The 20,120-nt window shown below is 43.0% G+C and overlaps 1 protein-coding gene across 6 annotated transcripts in view; it reads left to right on the top strand.

Moving 5' to 3' along the window:
• KCNAB1 (potassium voltage-gated channel subfamily A member regulatory beta subunit 1) overlaps positions 1-20,120 on the top strand; it is a 436,423-nt gene that overhangs the window by 297,168 nt on the left and 119,135 nt on the right. For all 6 annotated transcript variants that reach the window (XM_021719354.1, XM_021719351.1, XM_021719353.1 and 3 more), the window contains one exon: positions 11,694-11,737. In XM_021719354.1, coding sequence (XP_021575029.1) covers positions 11,694-11,737 — 44 coding nt within the window. The remainder of the gene's footprint in view (positions 1-11,693; positions 11,738-20,120) is intronic.

Below are 20,120 nucleotides of genomic sequence, written 5' to 3'. Positions count from 1 at the left end.
ACGGCATTAGAGCACCCAGTAGGGGCAACCCTGAACGCCTGTTGTCACCCAGCACCACACTAGGTGTTAGGGACATGCAGACGCATTAGATACAGTTCCAGCCCTCACGGATCTCAGTGTGGGAGAGAAAATAATCTCGTCCACACTGAGAGTCACATGCACTGTGATATATAGCACTCTGTCTGCAGATGTAAAAGATATTGCACAAGGAAAAAGCAGGCATTAATTTTCTGTTTCCCTGTCAAGTAAAGTGAAAGGCAGATGAATGCATTATGGCTGAAAGCATTTACTTTTGATTAAGTGCATATGTAAATATCACCCTCCCAGTCAGGCAGGCTCATTCCTCAGTCTCTGCCACATTGCTGACTCTGCTTTCAAAGAGAAAGCAAGAGATTCCCCCACAGTAAATGGAATTAGAAAGATGTCGAGCATAGAACTCCTACCTCAGATTTTTGTTTGTTTGTTTTATGTTGCCTTTGAAAACTCATTACAATGAAAACTAATTATGGCTCTCATCACAAAGTCATTGCCAGAGACAGCTTCATCTTCATCTTGTGGAAAGAGTTTTTAAATACATAACATAAAATACACAGGATTTCAGTTCATTTGAAATATAGCTCAAACTATGTAAAAACCAAATTTGTGACTTAGTAATAGAAGGACCTCTTTATTACTGTATTACCAAGTTCCAAGGATGGATCAAATACCACAATTTCCAAGTGGTCATGAGTGTACATAATGAGCGTAAATGATTTTTTGAGGTCTCTGAAACAACAATAATATGATGGAAAAATACCTGTAATTTTTGTTGGTGGCAGAGTCACAGATGACATGAATATTTCTGTGGTTTGGAATTGAAGGATATGCTAACTTTCAGTTAAAAGTTGGTGAAAGATAACTATGTATTTTTCCCATTCAAGTTTATGGACTCCCAAATTATATGTCCTTGAGACAGAACTTCCAGAGTCTCCTGATTTAAGGCTGAGTTATTAATTTCCAGCTTCCCGGTTGCCTTGGATGCTTGAGATAGAAGAAACTATGTGTTGCTTTTAAGTGCTAGATAGACCTGAGTGGGCATTTCTCCAGCTCAGCTCTGCAGAACACCCAAGTTTGTATGGTTATATCCACACAACCATCTCCATTTTCCTTGCTCTGGTGATCAGAAAAACAGTTCTAGCCAGGCGCGGTGGCTCACACCTGTTATCCCAGCATTTTGTGAGGGAGAGGCAGGAAGATTGCTTGAGTCCAAGAGTTTGAGACCAGAAAAACAGTTCTAAATTCCTCAGACGCTCCCCACACCTGCCATTATTTCTCGAAAAAAGTGCCAATGTCTTCTTTGTGTCTTTTGTCTATCTTCATCCCCTGGTTCCCACTTGTTCGAAAATCTCTACTGAAATAACTTATATCATAGATTCAGGATGTCTGCAATGTCTAAGCACAAATTCACCCAGGCTGGAATCCAACTGAGAGGATCATTAGGTTGGCAAGTAGGTGTTGCAACTCACAGAGGCAGCCTCCTGCTAGATTTTGTGCCGATACCAGAACTCCATCAGACTCAGGGGTTTTTTGTTTTTGTTTTTTGACAAGGTCTTGCTCTGTCACCTAGGCCGGAGGGCAATGGCACAATCACAGCTCACTGCGCCTCAAACTCCTGGACTCAGACAATCCTTCCACCTCAGTCTCCCGTGTAGCTAGGACCACAGGCATGCGCCACCACACCCAGCTAATTTTATTTTTATTTGTAGTAGGGACAGACTGATCTCGAACTCCTGACCTCAAGGGATGACAGGCATGAGCCATCACACCTGGCCAGATTCAGTGTTTGTGATATCACTTTTCACAAGAAATAGAAAAGAGAGAAAACAACCAGCATTTACTGAACACTACAAGATGCTAGGACTGGTGCTGCCTTTATATTTTCTCACTTAATTGTAAAAAAAAAAAAAAAGTAGTGTGCTAGGATTATCTCCATGTATGAATGAGGAAAGAGACTTAACAAGCCAAGCAACCTGCCCAAGATCACACATACCGCTGGTAAACGTCATTTCTGTACCTTTTCCCTCCTCAACCTACCCAGCCGGGCTCCCTATCCATGGCGCCACTGAAATAGCTGCCACGGGAGCTGGCAGCAACCACCACGAAGCTGAATGTGAGACATGTCTCCATTCTCCCTGTGCTCTATTAATAGCAGTAGCCTTCAACACTGCTAGCCCGCTCACCCCCTGTTGAAATCGTCTCCTCCTCTGGCTTCTACACGGACACTTTCTTGGTCTACCCCTACACCTTGGCCACTCCTACTCAGCTTTCTCCCAACCCCCAGGGGTGCTAGACCTCCTTAAGCCCCATCCCTGGCCCTCTTTTCTAACTAAACAGGCGTCCCTGAAGCTCATCCAGCCCATGGTGCCCGATAACCCTGTATGCCCAGAAAACTCCTCTTCCTTCTCTGAACTCCAGGCAGTTCACATCAGGACCTTGTGGGCATTTCAAGTCTTACCTGCCCAGAATTGAGTCAAAGCTCTTCCATTTCTCCAGTGAAAACACTTCACCCAACTGCCCGGGTCAAAAACTCGAGGATGTCCCATTACTTCCTTCTCTTTCCTCCTCATATTCAATCAAACACTAACTCCCATGGATTTTACCTGCCGGGGCCCATCTGGAATCTTCCCTGTCCTCTCTACTCCATAAGATCTGATTTCAAGGTCCCAGCCCTTCTCATCAAGATCACCCAAGCTGCCTCCTCGATCCTCTTCTTGCCTTCCTTCAACCCATTTCACCTGCTTAAGTTTTTCAGTCATCTTCCGTTACTCCTACTAAGGTCAAAATCCATCACATAAGCTGTGAAGGCATGTTTGATCTGGTTCCTCCCACCCCCAACACACTCACCTGGAGCTACTCTGCCCTTTGTTTCCTCCTCCTCCATAGCCCAGAACGTCTTTCAGTTCTTCAGTTACTCATGCTTCTTCCAGTCTCTGAGCTTTTGCACGTGCTGTCCATTCTGCCTGAAATTCTTGTCCCTGCCCTCTTCACTAAGTTACTTCCTACTCTTCCTTGGGATTCCAGTTTAAACATCACTTCCTAGAGAAGCTTCTTCTAACCACCCACACTCAGTCACCGTCCTAAATATCCCAATTTTACATTTAAGACCTACTGTCCTTTTATGTAATATATAATCAAATAATGAATTCATTACTTGATATCTGTCTCCCATCCTACAACACATGCTCCATGAAAGCAACAAGTATCTGCAATTCAGCCCATCCTCACAGCCTCGTTCAAGGCCTGGTACATACACAGTTGAAATTTGGTACATCTCTTTGGAACTAATTGACTAACTACAGGAAAGTCTCTCTTTGCCATACTTCTCTAGATTTTTCTAGAATGATACAGATTAACAGGTGACTTTATATGTTCAACAAAAATGAGTGAGAACCTAGTTAAAGTTGACAACTGACAACTTGACTTAAGTCTTTACTTTTTTTTTGAGTTGGAGTCTCACTCTGTTGTCCAGGCTGGAGTGCAGTGGCATGCTCACAGCCACCCCAGCGTTGACCTGCTAGGCTCAGATGACCCTTCCACTTTAGCCTTCCAAGTAGCTGGAACTACAGGCGTTCACTATCATGCCTGGCTAAATTTTTTATTTTTACTGTAGAGATGAGGTCTTGTGTAGTTGCCCAGGCTGTTCTCAAACCCGTGGGCTCAGGCAATCCGCTCACCTCGGCTTCCCAAAGTGCTGGGATTACAGGCTTGAGCCATTGACTTAAGTCTTGATATCAAAGAATCCCAAAGAATCCTATTCTACTTTGTCGCTGCTTAAGTAAGAACTAAAGTTTCACTGTGCTACATGTCAATGTCTGTCATCAAAATGCATGACTACATCGGATATGGGCTTGGTGGTTCCCAAGTGTGTCATGACTCAGTTACCCACAGCAATGAACAGTGCTCTCCTGCAAACATGTTATTACCTTTCGTAGTCACCTTCATGGCTGCCAAAATGTACATTATCCTAAAACCTTCAAAACAAGCTGGCTGACAAGTAAACATGATTTCTGCTCTGGACTTTTCCAGAAAGGTTAAGTGTGTATTTCTTATTTTTAAAAAAAATTGATTGGTGACTTCCAAATAAGGTACAACAACACAGAGCAGAGTGTGATTTGGAAGATTCAGAAAGATGTTCAAATAGAGAGAGAGGATGAATTATGTAATTATCTGACTGCATGGAAACCAGGTCAAGCCCAGCTTGTTTCTGACAGCAGGACCAACTGCTGGAGCCCCTTTGATAGGCTTCCCAGCCGTCCCTGTTGTGTCAACTTTTCAATCAGGGATTTTGTCCTATAAATCAGGGATTTTGTCCCATGCAAATGCTTCTTTCTTGGCCAAATGCAAGAAACATATTTTAGCTAGCGACTCCTCCTCCCAGTTAAAAACTCCTCACGGTTTAAAACTGTGAATAAGGTCTAAGAGAGGCACATCAAGAAGCAAGCAATTTAAAACAACACAATTGGGCTACTCGTCTTCTGCAGTTAACCCCTCTGATTTGTAGAGGAACTGTGAGCGTCAGAGAGGCCTACAACACTGTGCCTGACTGATGCTTGAGTTCAGTTCTCACTGCTTAAAAACAAAAAGAGCCTCATGGGAGGCCCTAAAATGATGCTAGGAATTACATTTAATGCCTCTGCCATGGAACTAACCCTTGCCCTGAAATCAGGTCGGCCTTGTATTCACCAAGTGGACAGTCTGCCTTCAGAAAGAAAAGGGAAGCACAAGCTTTGAGTTCAAGAATCTCTACCCCTTCTCCAGAGAGGAGCTCATTCCTGAAGCTTTAGGATTTAGAATTTCCAAAATTTGACTGACAACCTTAAGTGTCCCGTGCCCCCATATTGATGTCATTCATTTCTAATATTAGCAGCAGAGCAGTCCAGGTTCCCCTGAGAAAGAGGAGCTTTTATTTTGAGTTGAACAGGAGCAGATACTAAAAATGAACACAGCGAGACTTCCTTCTGGTATATCTGACACAGATAAAATAGGTAAACCTGTGCAGGGAAGCTATTTTGAATCAAATGGGAAAGGAATTCAATCCAATTGGAAATGTGATATGCTTACAGCATTGTTATGTCACCTCACCCATGTGAAGGCTGAGGAGTTAAGAAATAGAATGAAATTACATAAAGTTATTTTGTTGCACAATGTCACATAAGATCATGAGGTGTTTACGATGATTCCATATGGGTAAGAGGAAGATTCCAAGGTATGTGTCATAGCCCAGCATGATTGGTAAATTTGGTCATCCTTTCATGTGATAGCCACACAAACATGTCCCTAAATAATACATTTCGAATCATTATTTTATCTTCCTTCCTTCCTTCTTTCCTCCCCCCCTCTTCTTTCTCTCTCTCCCTCCCTCTCTCTCTCTCTTTTTTGTAGAGGTATCACTCTGTTGCTCTGTTGCCCAGGCTGGAGTGCAGTGGCACTCACTACTCACCACAGTCTCAACCTCCTGAGCTCAAGAGATTCTCCTGCCTCCGCCTCCCAAGTAGCACTACTACAGCTGATTAATTTGTTGGGGTTTTTTGTTTCACAGAGATGAGGTCTAGCTATGTCGCCCAAATTGGTCTCAGACTCCTGGGATCAAGCAATCCTCCCTTCTCAGCCTTCCAAAGTGCTAAGAGTATGTGAGCCACCACATTCGACCCATTTTGAATCATCAGATCAACGGTGCCAATCAAGTATTTGTGCTTCCATTATGTGGCAGAGCTTCTGTGGTTCAGGGTAGCGACAATGGCCGCCTCTCCACTTTGTATTGTGCAGACGCAGATAGAGGCAGAAGGATGAAGATGTAACAGAAATCGTGCTGGGATAACCTGCCCTGAAGTGGAGGTGACTGGTTCTTCCTACCCTCTCCAACTGCAACGTGAGTGGCACCATTGCGTGTCAAGAGTGCTTTAAGTGGTACAAGCCTCAGAAAGAGACTTACATCTGGACAAAGTTACGACAACTTATAGACACAGATATCACACACATGCCCAGAAAATGGCTCTCACTTTCAAAATGACTATCTGAGCTGGTGGCTCACGCCTGCTGTCTCAGCACTTTGGGAGGCTGAGGTGGGAAAATTGCTTGAGCCCAGCTCAAGAATTTGAGACCAGCCTTAGCAAGGTAGTAAGACCCCATTGCTACACAAAATAAATAAATTAGCCAGGCAAGGTGGTGCACGCCTGTGAGCCCAGCAACTCAAGAGGCTGAGGCAGGAAGATCACTTGAGCCCAGAAGTTCAAAGCTGCAATAAATTATGATTGTGCCACTGCACTTCAGCCTGAGAGCGAGACCCCGTCTCAAAAATAAAATAAAAATGACTACCCGGATTTGGTAACCATTCCCTCTAGAGGGTAAAGATATTGAGAAAAAGAATTAAAGGAATTACAGAGTTAAGGGATACAAAACACCAGGGCTCAGGGTAGGGATCAATATTTGTCTACAGTTGAATTTTTCTTACATTTTAAAATCTTCTAAGGCTTTCATTCCAGAAAAGCCATCCTGTGTGTTTCAACAGCAGTGGCGAGAAAATGGGCCACGTTTAGTATCTGCTACTTTGCAGTTTGTTTTTGCTGACTCTTCTCAAGTTCCATCTTCCAAATCCTTAACAGAATGATTATGATCTTCTTAAGATACTGTCATAGGAAAATAGGACAGGGCTCCCCACCTTGGGTGCTGAAATGTTGTTCAGTAAATACTCAGTGATCTAACCTTGCCGTATTTGAGTTTCTGAGAAAATTCTCTGGACTATAAACTCTTCGCCCTAGAACTCTTGCCCTGCATCAAGTCAACTCTTCCTATTATTTTCAAAATTACTGGAAGATATTAAAATTACATTGTAACCCTTATCTAGATCCTTTTCCCCATGACACCCACAAAGCTATGCAAATACAAACTTAAGGAAGTCCCCACCCCTTCTCCATGGCAGGGCATGCCCCACTATACTGAATTCAGTACAAACTCACATTGCTGTAATTACATGTTTGCTCTTCTGTGTCTGTCACTGGGCTCTAGGCTCCTTGAGGATAGAGAACTGTGCCTTGTTCCTGTCTGTACCCCCATGACCTTGTATATTGCCTTGGGATATGGTTAGTTTCAGTAGGTATTTATTATTGATCAATGTTGAATGCCTCTACCTGGAAGATTAAATTATTCATATATAAATATATATATTTAAATTTAATTTCGTTTCAGTCCCTTTTTTAAAATTTTTTGAGTCAGAGTCTCACTCTATCACCCAGGCTGGAATGTAGTGGCATGATCACCACTCACTGCAGCCTCAACTTCCTGGACTCAAGCAATCCTTCTGAGGTAGAAGGAATTTTCAGCCTCCCAAGTAACTGTGACTACAGGCATGTGCCACCACACCCAGATAATTTTTGGGTTTTTTATGGAGACAAGGTCTCGCTATGTTGCCTAGGCTGGTCTTGAACCCCTGGGCTCAGGCAATCCTCCCAGCTCAGCCTTCCCAAAGTGCTGAGATTACAGGCGTAAGTCACTGTGCCCAGCCTTCCAGTCTTTTTTTTTTAATTGTGGTAATGTGGGGTACAAGCAAGGATTAACTACATAAGTAGGCTGCAGGCAGATGAAGTTTGGGCTTCTAATTGGCCGTCACTTCCCCTGAACCAAGTACCCTTTGTGTTGTCATGTGACCCTCACTGTCCTCCCTCCCTCTCTTTCCTAGCATTTTCTCAGTTACTGCCAATCCCTCCCTTGTGCTAATGTGACTAATATTCAAGGCCCACTTATGAGTGAGAATATGCAGTATTCAGTTCTTTGTTTCTGTGATAGATCACTAAGTATGATGGTCTCCAACTCCATGCAAGTTGTTGTAAAGTCTATGATTTTGTTCTTCTTTATGGCAGTGTAATGCTCCATCGTGTATATGTACCACATTTTCTTTATCCAGTCCATTTCCAACGGGCAGTGGGGTCGGTTCCTTGTTTTTGCTATTGTGAATAGTGCTGCAATAAACATGCATGTGCAGGTGTCTTTTTTGTAGAATGTTCTTCTGGGAATATTCCCAAGGAAAGAATTGCTGGATTGTATGGAAGGTCAATTTTTAGTTCTGTTAGGAATTGCTACAGTTCTTTCCGTAGAGGTTGAACTAGCTTGCACTCCCACCAACAGTAGAAGTGTTCCCTTTTCTCTGCACCCGCGCCAGCATTTGTTTTCTGACTTATTAATGATAGCCATCCTTACCAGAGTTAGGTGGTATCTCACTGTAATTTTGATTTGCATTTCTCTGATGATTAGTGAGGCTGAGCACTTTTTATTTGTCTGTTGGCTGCTTGTATGTCATCTTTTGAGAAATGTTTGTTCATTTCCTTTGCCCACTTTTTAATAGGGCTATTTGTTGTTTTCCTTTCACTTCATTTGAGTTCCTTGTAGGTCCTGGATGTTAGGCCTTCATCAGATGCATAATATGCAAATATTTTCTCCCATTCTGTGAGTTAGTTGTCTCTTTACTCTCTTCATGGTTTCTTTTGTTATGCAAAAGATTTTCAGTTTGATGAGGTCCCACTTATCTATCTTAGCTTTTATGGCATTTGCTTTTGGGAACTTGGTCAAGAATTTTTTTTGCCTACTCTGATGTCCATAAAAGTATTTCCTATGTTTTCTTCTAGGATTCTTATAGTCTGAGGTTTTACGTTTAGGTCTTCGATCCATTTTTAGTGGATTTTTGTATATGATAGGTAGGGGTCCAGTTTCTTTCTTCTGCATGTGGTCAGTCAGTTTGGTAAAGTCTCAAGTTACAAAATCAATGTGCAAAAGACAGTTGCATTTCTATACACCAGCAACAAGCAAGCAAAAAACCACATAAAAAAGCACAATCCCATTCACTTTAGTTACAAAAGCAATGAAATACATTGGCATCCAACTAACAAGAGAAGTGAAAGACCTTTACAACAACTACAAATCACTGCTCAAAGAAATCAAGGATGACACAAACAAATGGAAAACCATTCCATGCTCATGAATTAGAAAAATTCATATTGTCCATCCTACCCAAGCAACCTACATATTCAATACAAGACTCATCAAATTATCAACATCATTTTTTTTTCAGACCTGGAAAGGACAACACAGAAATTCATATGCAAACAGAAAAGAGCACAAATAGTCAAAACAATTCTCGGCAAAAGGAATAAAGCTGGAGGTATCATACTTCCAGACTTTAAGCTTTATTACAAGCCTACGGTAACCAAAATAGCCTGGTATTTTTACAAGAATAGGCACATAGACCATTGGAACAAGACAGAGATTCTAGAAGCAAAAACAGTCTTTCAACCAACTTATCTCCGACAAAGCCACCAATAGCAATCACTGGGGAAAGGAGACTGTATTTGCCTTCCATTCTTTTTAAAAGTCTCCCCATCAGATAGTATTTGCTCTAGATATCACTTCTTTCAACTCGGTAGACTTTTATACTACAAAGAAAGGTCTTCTATGTGCTCATCTCTTGGATTTCTGAAGAAAACTACTAAGAGAACAATTTCTTATGAAAATTAGGCTCACTGGGGCTAGTCCAATTATTTTTTTCCTACTGGGTAGTTCAAACGACCTTTTCACATGCATTTTTATGCAACAGTTTTCTTCCAGTTGAACATACCCAATTAATACGAGAAAATCTAGCACCATGTACTTGAGACAGGGAGGAGTGCCAGAGCGTCAGAAGCCATGACACCTTGTATCTGTGTACCGTCTCACACTTTAGCAGACATTCTCACGTTCTGGCCCCACAGCAGTGATGCTAGGTGGATGGCACAAGTATCCTAGTCCCATCTTATGAAGGAAAAGGCTGAACCCCAGGACAAAGAAATTATTTCCCCAGGATCACCCAACTAGTTTTGACAGCGGGTTCAAAGTCCAGATCTTTCAACTCTTTACATGGTGATGCGTTTTTTATTAGGCTGCACAATTAGATGTGTTGCTTAGGTGGCATTTTATAGACAATGTTAATAAGCAGAAGAAAGAAATATGAGGCCAAAATGAGAGTACTAATTACTAATTCTAAAGAATCCAGAACTAATGACGAATTAAGGGAGAATCTGGGAAAGTTGAGCTGTGAAAGTTTTGTTTGTGCTGAAAGCAGGGAGGGAAGTTGTCTTCTTATAAAAATGTCTTATCAGAGAATAAGGGGTATACTTTTCTATGATGTTATGATTATTTAAACTTCGCCACTTCACTTTGGACCCTACACTAACGCAGCAAGACATCTTCTCTCTAAGAATTTGTTTTTTTCTCTGACAGCTGTTAGTCAGAAGATAGAAAAACGGGTTATGTCTGAATTTCCAAAGACAAAGACATATAGGCTGCCCAGTTGCAGTGGCTCATGCCTATAATCTCAGCACTTTGGGAGGCCAAAGTGGGTGGATCGCTTGAGCCCAGGAATTCGAGACCAGACTGGGCAATATAGTGGGACCTTGCCTCTACATACAACTAAAAAAGTTATCTGGGTGTGGTGGCATGTGCCTGTGGTACCAGCTACTCAGGAGAATGAGGCAGAAGGATCTCCTGAGCCCAGGAGGTTGAGACCACAGTGAGCTGTGATTGTGCCTCTGTACTTCAGCCCGGGCGACAGAGTGAGACCCCAACTCAAAAAAAACCCTATCTATCTATCTATCTATCTATCTATCTATCTATCTATCTATCTATCTATTTATCCACATATAGGCAAGTGAATACTAAAGCTACTAGTTCTATCCCTATTTAGAAAGCAAAAATATATTTATTTTCCTTGATAAACTTTTGGGAACAGAGAATGTTGAGAAATAAAAGAATCATTTTATTTATTTATTTATTTTTTGAGTTGGAGTCTCACTCTGTTACCCAGACTGGAGTGCAGTAGCCGCTCCCGCCTGCTGGGCTCCGGCGACCCTTCCGCCTCAGCCTTCCAAGTAGCTGGAATTACAGGCGCGCGCTACCACGCCTGGCTAATTTTTTGATTTATTGTAGAGATGAGGTCTCGCTGCCCAGGCGGGTCTCGAACCCGCGGGCTCAGGCAATCCACTCACCTCAACTTCCCAAAGGCACAGGATTACAGGCTGAGCCACCGAGCCCGGCAGAAAAGAATCATTTTAAAAGGACTATCTGACCTTCCTGTGATAATGTTATGTTGCCTTGCATAAAAATAATATATAATATAGTTAAGATAACCTGAAAGGTAGTTTTGTATTTGTTCTTTTAATAATCCCCATCCATTAACAATAATATCCATTTTAAAAGTCAATTTGCCACTCAATAAATCAAAAATATTTAGTAAGTTCTACTGTGTGTCAGGCTCTGTTACTGAATAATGAATGAATCGTTGATGATGAGGTAAAGATCTTTGCCCTCATGAAGCTCACACTCTAGAAAGCAAGAGAAAACCGACAAACGTGTAAACAAAATAATAAAGAAGATAATTTGGGACTGAAAAAATGTGTTCTGGGGGAAGATTTTGTTCTGTGCTTAGCCTGAGAAGATTTTGAATTTCCTAGTGTCCAACTGGCCATCAAAGGAATACTCTTCCTAAGGCCACAAGCCTGCATCAGTGGCCCTGCCTCGACCACGACTCTTGTCAAGAATATTGCCAAAAGGTAGATAAAATATTCATAGTTAAATGTGTACAGTTTCACCTGAGGAAGCAATAACCATGTGTCACTTTATTTTTATTGCAGGAATCTCGGAAAATCAGGACTCAGAGTTTCTTGCTTGGGTCTTGGTAAGTACTCAGGGTATCCTCTGGGGTGGGCTAGGGAGGTAGGAGGCTGGGGGAATAGCGGGGATGACTGTGGTACAGGAGAATCCGGTCACAGGTGAGGAGACTCCTGGTCAGTGTCGCCTCCCTTCTTCTTCTGAGGCTTTCCCTTCCCACAAGACCCTTTCCCTGTCTAGGCTCTGGGAGCCATAGTGCTCATAGTGACTTATGTGCTCATAGTGACTTATCAAGCAGAAAGCACTGTGACAACAAAGTGCACATTAGAAGAGGGGACTTGTGTGTCACTCCCATTTAGCAAACACGTTATATGGACCTTATGACATGCATGTTATATGCTCACCTCACTCCTCCCTCGGTTCACCTGAATCTTCTCTATCTATCCTTTGCCTAACGTCCTCACTTATTTTTCTATGTTTTGTGCATTTTATGTATTTTTATGATCTGTCTTAAGTACTTGGAGGGCATGGTGAGATACACACGCCCACTCATATATATTAACATGCATTAATAAATAAAAAATGTTACCTTCCATATGACCCAGTAATTTCCCTATTGGGAATATACCCAGAGGAACTGAAATCATTCTACAAAAAAGATACTTGCCCATGTATGTTTGCTGCAGCTCTATTCACAATAGCAAAAACATGGACCCAACCATGCTGCCCATGGAAGCTGGACTGAATTTTAAAAAAATGTGGTACAAATACACAATGGAATATTATGCAGCCATAAAGAAGGACAAACATATGGACTTCACAGCAACTTGGATGGATTTAGAGTCTGTCATACTCAGTGATCTATCACAGAAAGAAAGAACAAAGTACCATATGTTCTCACTCATAAGTAGACCTTGAACAATTATCATAATAGTCTAAGAAAGGCATTGTCAGTAGTGGGAAAGTGCCAGGAGGGGGCAGGTGGGATTGTCAATTGAGGGAAACTGCTAGGGGAAGGAAGGGCCCACCTCATCAAGAGTTCTCAGCCAGGCACAGTGGCTCATACTTGTAATCCCGGCACTTTGGGAGGCCAAAGTGGGAGGATTACTTGAGCCCAGAGGTTCGAGCCAGCCTGGGCAACGTAACGAGACCTCATACCAACAAAAATAAAAAATAAAAAAATTAGCCAGGTATGGTGGCCCGTGCCTGTAGTCCCAGCTACTTCAGAGGCTGAGGCAGAAGGATCGCCTGGACCCAGGAGGTCAAGGCTGTGGTAAGCTGTGATCCTGCCATTGCACTCCAGCCTGGGCGACAGAATGAGACCCTGATTCATAAGTACATAAGTAAACAAACAGATAAATAAGAGGACTAAGTAGAGATGGCAATTCTGACCGCACAGAGATGAATCAGAAATGGTGAAACCTGAACATGAGACTTGAGAAGGCAAGAGGCCTCAGACATCCCTCCAGCCTGGGAAAAGGCAGCCTTGGTGTCTGGGCCATTTAATACCATGTAACTAACTGGCCTTGTGACCTAAGAGTCTAGACCAGCATGGTAGCTGAGGAAGTAGTGAGGAGCCATCAGATTACGGCCATGTTTTTGAAGGTAGAAACTGCAGTATTTTCTGTTGGATTTCATGTGGGATATGAGAGAAAAGAGAAAAGTCATAGGTGACTCCAAGGTTTGTCTGAGTCACAGAATGAATGAAGTACTAGGAAATGAGATATGGAAGAATGAGACGAGATTTAGGGAGGAGGGAGATTAAGAGATTGACTTGGTACATATTAAGTTGAGAGACCTTTTAGGCATCTGAGAAAAGTAATTAAATGGCCAATGGACAAATATAAATCTAGAGTTTAGCAAGGTATCTAAACTTGAGAATCATCAACATGTGGATGCTATCTAAGCCTTGACCCTGGATGAGACACTAAGGGAGTAGAGGTAGCAGAGAAAACAGAGTCATGTGGGCTAAGACCTGGGAAATCCAACATGAAGAAACTGAGGAACTGGGGAAGACCCAGAAAAGAAAACTGAAAGCAGCAGCCAGGGCAATGGGAGAATAATCAGTAGAGAATGGAGTCTAGAGCCCAGGTACACATTTCAAGGAGGATGGAGTGATCAGTTCTATCAATTGCTACGCAGACATCAAGCAAGATGAGGGCCAAGGGTTGACCATGGGGGTTAACAACATGGAGGTCACAGGTGACTTTTCAAAGGTCAGTTTTGGTAGAATGGCAGGCTCCAGAGCATAACTAGAAAGAGCTCACAGGAGACTGGAAAGAGACGAGCCAGGGGCTCCTCTTCTGATGATGACTGCTATAAAGAAAAGCAAAGAAAGGGAGTGATGCTGGACAGACAGTGGGGTTTCAGAGGGTACTTTTGCACATGGAAGAAATGACAGCATATTTATATGCTGATGGGGAAATCCTTTTGAACAGAAAAAAAATGATGCAAGAAAGAGAGGGAGAGAGAATATCTGGAATGATTTCTCGAGGACACAAGACACACACAAGAAGATCCTACATGAAAGAAGATGGAGAACGCGGACTTTGAGGCCAGTAGAGGGATGGATAGGATGGTGGTGGAAGTATCTTGTCGAAGTTCTCCTCTACTGCTTTTCTGTTCTCAGTGGAAGTCACAAGCAGGTCATCAGCTGTTAGTGAGGATAAGAAGCAGGAGTTGGAGGTTTGAGGGGGGAGAAGAGTGAATCAACCAAGGGTAGGCATCATGGTGGCCAGATAGTATTAAGGACTTGCTTGAGGGCAGTGCTATTAAATTTAGGTGAGACCATCTCCATGGTTATGTGTTTTTCTCCCAGCCATGTTCAGCTGTGCAAGTTCAGGTGAGTATTGTTGTTGTTGTTGTTGTTGTTTTTAAATAAGTTGAGAAGGAGAGGACAAAGAAACCAAGGGTTTATGTAAGGCAGTTGTTGCAATGGTGGACACTGGCATTTAAACTGAGTAGAAAGAAAAATAAGGACTAGAGCCAGGAAAGTGAGCCAGAACTGAAATGAGGAAGCTAAGGGACAATGAAAAGTGAGCAATCAATGAATTGCACATCCCAGAGGGACCAAAGAATTGTTGAGTCAAGAGCATTAGAGATGGTAGTTGGAAGGGTAGAAAGTGGTGGTTGACAGGGGGAAGGTTCAAAGTTGAGGTGACAGAGGGGTTCAGGTATTGGTAGTGACTAAGCCTGAGGTGTGTCCCTTAGGAGAGGGTAGCTGAGGTTGAGTTAAAGACAAGATCAGTGGAGAAAGTCGAGAAACTGAGAAGATTAAGTTGCAAGAAAGAATCATTTTCAGGATTACTGAAATCACTGCAAAGTCTGACAAAACTAATATTGAAGAGGGACAGTGAGACAGAAGGAGCTAAAATGTTCAAAAAATGAGAGGGAAAGCCTAGGGGGTGGGTAAGTGATTGCAACATGGCGGCCCTGATGGTATGTGAGAGTTGAAACAGGTGTGCATGTGAGAGGGGGTATTTCAAAGACATTGTAGGCCACCAATGTCTGAGCTTGTCTGGTTCTTCCTAACAATATGGGCGGTGAGGTGGTCTTTGTTCACCGTAAGCCTAAGGTTATTTGACATTTACTTAATGTATGGCTCTGATCTTGTTACTATTTACTTGTATTTGAAAAACCCTGGAGATTCATTACTGGAGATAGTCTGACCTTAGTTTGTTTGTTTGTTTGTTTGTTTTTAGAATGTGCTCTATGATAAATAATTATTCAGTATAAGCCAGGGTCAGTGGCTCAGCCTGTAATCCCGCACCTTGGGAGGCTGAGGTGAGTGGATTGCCTGAGCCCGCAGGTTCGAGACCCACCTGGGCAACTTGGTGAGACCTCATCTCTACAATAAATCAAAAAATTAGCCAGGTGTGGTAGCGCGCGCCTGTAGTTCCTGCTACTTGGTAGGCTGAGGTGGAAGGATCGCCGGAGCCCAGCAGGTCAAGGCTGCGGTGGCCGGGAGCGGCCACTGCACTCCAGTCTGGGTGACACAATGAGACTCCAACTCAAAAAAAAAAATTATTCAGTATATATTATTGAGAGAAACTACCTATTAATGCAAATTAAGAAATATACCTAGACAGTCAGGCATGGGGACTCACACCTATAATCTCAGCACTTTGGGAGGCTGAGGTGGGAGGACTGCTTAAGCCCACAGGTATGAGACTAGCCTAGGCAACATATTAAGACCCTGACACTACAAAACAAATTTTTAAAATTGGCTGGGTGTGGTGGCATACACCCTATAGTCCCAGATACTTGGGAGGCTGAGGAGGAAGGATCACCTGAGCCTAGGAGGTTTAGGCTGTGGTCATAATCGAGCCATGATCCAGCTTGGGCAACAGAGTAAGACCCTCAACTCAAAAAATATAAATAAATAAGTGTAGTGAAAAAGTATTGACCAATTATCTATAAATTGGTATCTTTGTATCTGTAGTGAAAATCATTGATCAATTGTCTACAAGTTGCTATCTATGGTGGAAAAACATTTAATCAATACATAGAAAACTCAACCCAAATCCCTTAAAACTATAACAAGTTCAGGAGGGCTGTGAAATGTCACACATAAATGATTCTCTAGAGGGCAGACTGCTACTTTTTTTTAAAACAGCAGACAGTGTGAATGAGCTTCAGGCATTTCAGTGAACTTTAAAACAGGCTGGGTTCAGGAGCACCAAATTCTGATGTAAGCTTCAAGTGTTTCTGAGAGCCTGAACACTTGTGATAAGACACTGTATAAAAAATAGGAAGAAATAAGGAAGTTCATGGGACCGACTGGTTTCATTCAAAATGGGTAACAAAACTTGACAGCTTGAATGAGCACTCTGGGAACTTTTCTGAGCTGTCTTTGTAAGCCAGAGGATACAAGGAATTCATAGAAAGGAATAACGCACCAGCCTTAGATAATGTGTCAGGCTTGGCAGACCCCAGCTGTCAAATCCACGTGGAGCTGGGTTTATTGCTGTAGGCTGGGGATGTCAGCTCAGTTGTGGCCCATGTTCAACCTAGGCTTGAAAAAAGACTACAGATGTCTTTTCTTGAAATCCTCTAAAGGTCATAGTGAAGCTAACGATTCTGACTTCCTTCTCTTCTAGAGAAGGAGCGGCTGGGATTTCCTTGCCCTGCCAAGTGTCCTTCTGGTAAACTAACAGCATGTGTGAAAGGGAATAGAAAGGTGAAATAACTCCAGGGTGAACGAATGATACATCTGCAGGAATGCAGCTCTGCCAAAGAGAGAAATGGGAAAAAAGTGAGTGGCCAATCCTACCTGTGGGTTGCTGTGGTTGGGCTGGGATATAAATATACTGTCCATTGCTGTCACAATCTGAAGTCAAAGAAACTCATGAGAAACAAGTAAACTCACCAGAAAGTGACCCAACCTCATCCCAGTCTATTAGGAGGTGGGGATGTCTTATGAGAGGGGAAGAGTAGAATTTATATATTTGTTAATTCACTCATTCATTTATTCATTCTTTTTTGTTTGTTGTTTTTGTTTTTGTTTTTGAGTCAGTGTCTGACTCTGTTACCCACAATCATAGCTCACTGCAGCCTCGATCTCCTGGGCTCAGAGTAATCCTTCCACCTCAGCCTCCCAAGTAGTTGGGACTACAGGTGCGCATCATGACACCTGGCCTTTTTTTTTTTTTTTTTTTCTGTAGAGATGAAGTCTTATTATGTTGCCCAGGCTGGTCTTGAATTCCTGGGCTCCAGCAATCGTCCCACCTCTGCCTCCCTAAGTGCTGGATTATATGCGTGAGCTACCATGTCCAGCCCATGTGTTCATTCTTAAGCAAACATTTATGAAGCATTAGTTATAGGCACTGGTTACTAAGAGGTTAGGGGACTGGCTAGGGGACGCTAAGAGGAAAATAGCACGGACCTTGCCTTTGAATTGTTCATGGGGCAGTGGGAGTTAGACCTGCAAAAACAAACTAGTAATATATTTGACAGACACCATGATGGAGCATACAGGATGAGCTGAGCATGAAGATTCAGGATCACTTCATGGGGATAGATGAAGGTGTTGCCACTTGACTTGATATTTGAAGGGAGAACTCAAATGGAGAGGGCGGGCAGGAGGTCAAGATGGAGAGAGCAACGCAAGTAATGACCTGGGGGGAGACCCCATGGGAGGAGGGACTTGGGGAAACTAGTCATACGTGGAAAATATTGTGAGTTCAAGGTGATTGGGAGCAGCAAGAAAGCAGCCTGGAAGGAAGGCTGGGGCTAATAAGAAGAACCCTCACATGCCTTGCTAAAACATTTCACTCATATCGTCTAGGGCAGTGGTCTCCAACCTTTTTGGCATCAGAGACTGGTTTCATGGAAAGCAATTTTTCCACAGACTTGGGAGAGGGGATGGTTTGGGGATGATTCAAGTCCATTACATTTATCATGCACTTTTCTGTTATTAGTACATTGTAATATATAATGAAATAATTATACAACTCACCATAATGCAGAATCAGTGGGAGCCCTAAGCTTGTTTTTCTGCAACTAGATGGTCCCATCTGGGGGTGATGGGAGACAATGACAGCTTCACTGCCTCAGCTCCACCTCAGATCATCAGGTGTTATATTCTCAAAGGAGCGTACAACCTAGACCCCTCTCATGCTCAGTTCATGATAGGGCTCATGCTCCTATGAGAATCTAATGCCGCCACTGATCTGACAGATGAAGAACTCAGGCAGTAATATGAGCGATGGGGAGCAGCTGTAAATACAGATGAAGCTTCACTCACTTGCCCCCACTCACCTCCTGCCGTGCAGCCAAGTTCCTAACAGGCCTTGGGTGAGGACCCCTGCTGTAGAGCTCCAGGGCTCCTCCCAGTCCCAAGGTCCCCAGATCTCAGGAAATGCTTGGGGAGTGTGGGGAGCCAGGGCGCCTCCTCTCTCCACCCTCCTCCTTCCATCTGCCACAACTTCCAGCAAAGCAGCTCCACTTTTTCTTCACAAGGTATGTTTTTTAAAGAGAATTAATTTTTTAGAGCAGTTTTAGGTTTGTAACAAAACTGAGCAGAAAGTACAGAGAGTTCCCATCTAACCCCTGTTCTCCCCCAACCCCCGTACAACCTCCTCCATCATCAACATCCCACACCAACGTGGAACATTGGTTACAATTGATGAACCCACTCTGACACGTCATTATCACTCAAAGTGCGTAGTTGACATCAGGGTTCACTCTTGGTGTTGTCTGTTCTATGGGTTTTGACAAAAGTATGATGACTTGTATCCACCATTAGAGTATCACACAGAAGAGTTTTGCTGCCCTAAAAAATCCCCCAGTGTCCTGCTATTCATCCCTCCCTCCCCACTAACCCCTGAAAATCACTATGTTTTCACTGTCTCTGTAGTTTCCAGAATGTCATATGCTTGGAATTATACAGTATGTAGCCATTTCAGATTGGCTTCTTTCACTTAGTAATATGCATTTAAGCTCCTTTCATATCTTTTCAAGACTTGATAACTCATTTCATTTTAATGCTTCATATTACCTTTTGGAAAAAAATTCATCCTATACCCCCCCAAAAAGAGTTTAAAACCTTACTCCAGCTTGTGAGGAGCCATAGAAAACCTTGGGTCAAAAGTAGGGCATGATCAAAGGTGTTAGAAGCAATGTGAAGGTTAGATAAGAGGGAAAAGTGTTGCGACTGGAGACAGGAAAATTTAGAAGTCAATGATGAAGGATGTAGAGAAAAAAGGTGATTATTTAGGAAAAAGAATCAACAGGACAGGTGACCTTGGGATGCAGAATGGGAAGTCTTCCTGATTGGAGGAGGAAGCCTAACCTCCTGGATTGGGCATGAACTGAAATCTCAGAGAGAAGGAATACAGTAGAGGGCTGTGAGAGCAGACAGAGGAGGCAGGAGCATTGTTGGGAAATGGTGACCAAAGAGTCTACGACCTTCCAGCCTCAGACATCTGGAGAACAAGGGAGCACTGGCGAGACCTCTAAGCTAGAGATGTAGACCCAGGAACGTCTCACAATGGTGAACCCATGGTAGTCTTTGAGGTCACCTGGAAACAGAGGGCTGAGCTGTCTGGACAGACTTGGGACATCTGCTGCATGGAGTCTGCCAGCCTACATACTTCCTGAGAGCAGCAACTGTCTGTTTTCCAACACTCCAGCTGTACCCTTTACAGATCACAGTATCTGGCAAGTAGTAGGTACTCAAAGATATGTGCTGGATGAATGACTGGATAGATGACCAATTGCTAAGAAATGACAGAAAGTCTGCCGGGTAATAGACAGGATCCAGCTGAAGTCAGAAATCATGAATTGCTGAGGTTCAGCCAGCTCCATTCTTTGGCTTTCTCCAGTGGAATATCAATGAAGAAATGAAAGTAAGGGATAGGGAGGAAAGATAGAAACAGGCCCAGCATCAGGTATGACCAGGGAACCTACTGCATACATAGTGACATGGAGTCTAGGCTGGGTTGAGGCCC

This window comes from Carlito syrichta, unplaced genomic scaffold (assembly GCF_000164805.1).
Source record: "Carlito syrichta isolate Samal-C Ts95f unplaced genomic scaffold, Tarsius_syrichta-2.0.1 Scaffold314595, whole genome shotgun sequence".
NCBI lineage: Eukaryota > Metazoa > Chordata > Mammalia > Primates > Tarsiidae > Carlito > Carlito syrichta.
This window is presented reverse-complemented; position numbering and strand designations above follow the sequence as displayed.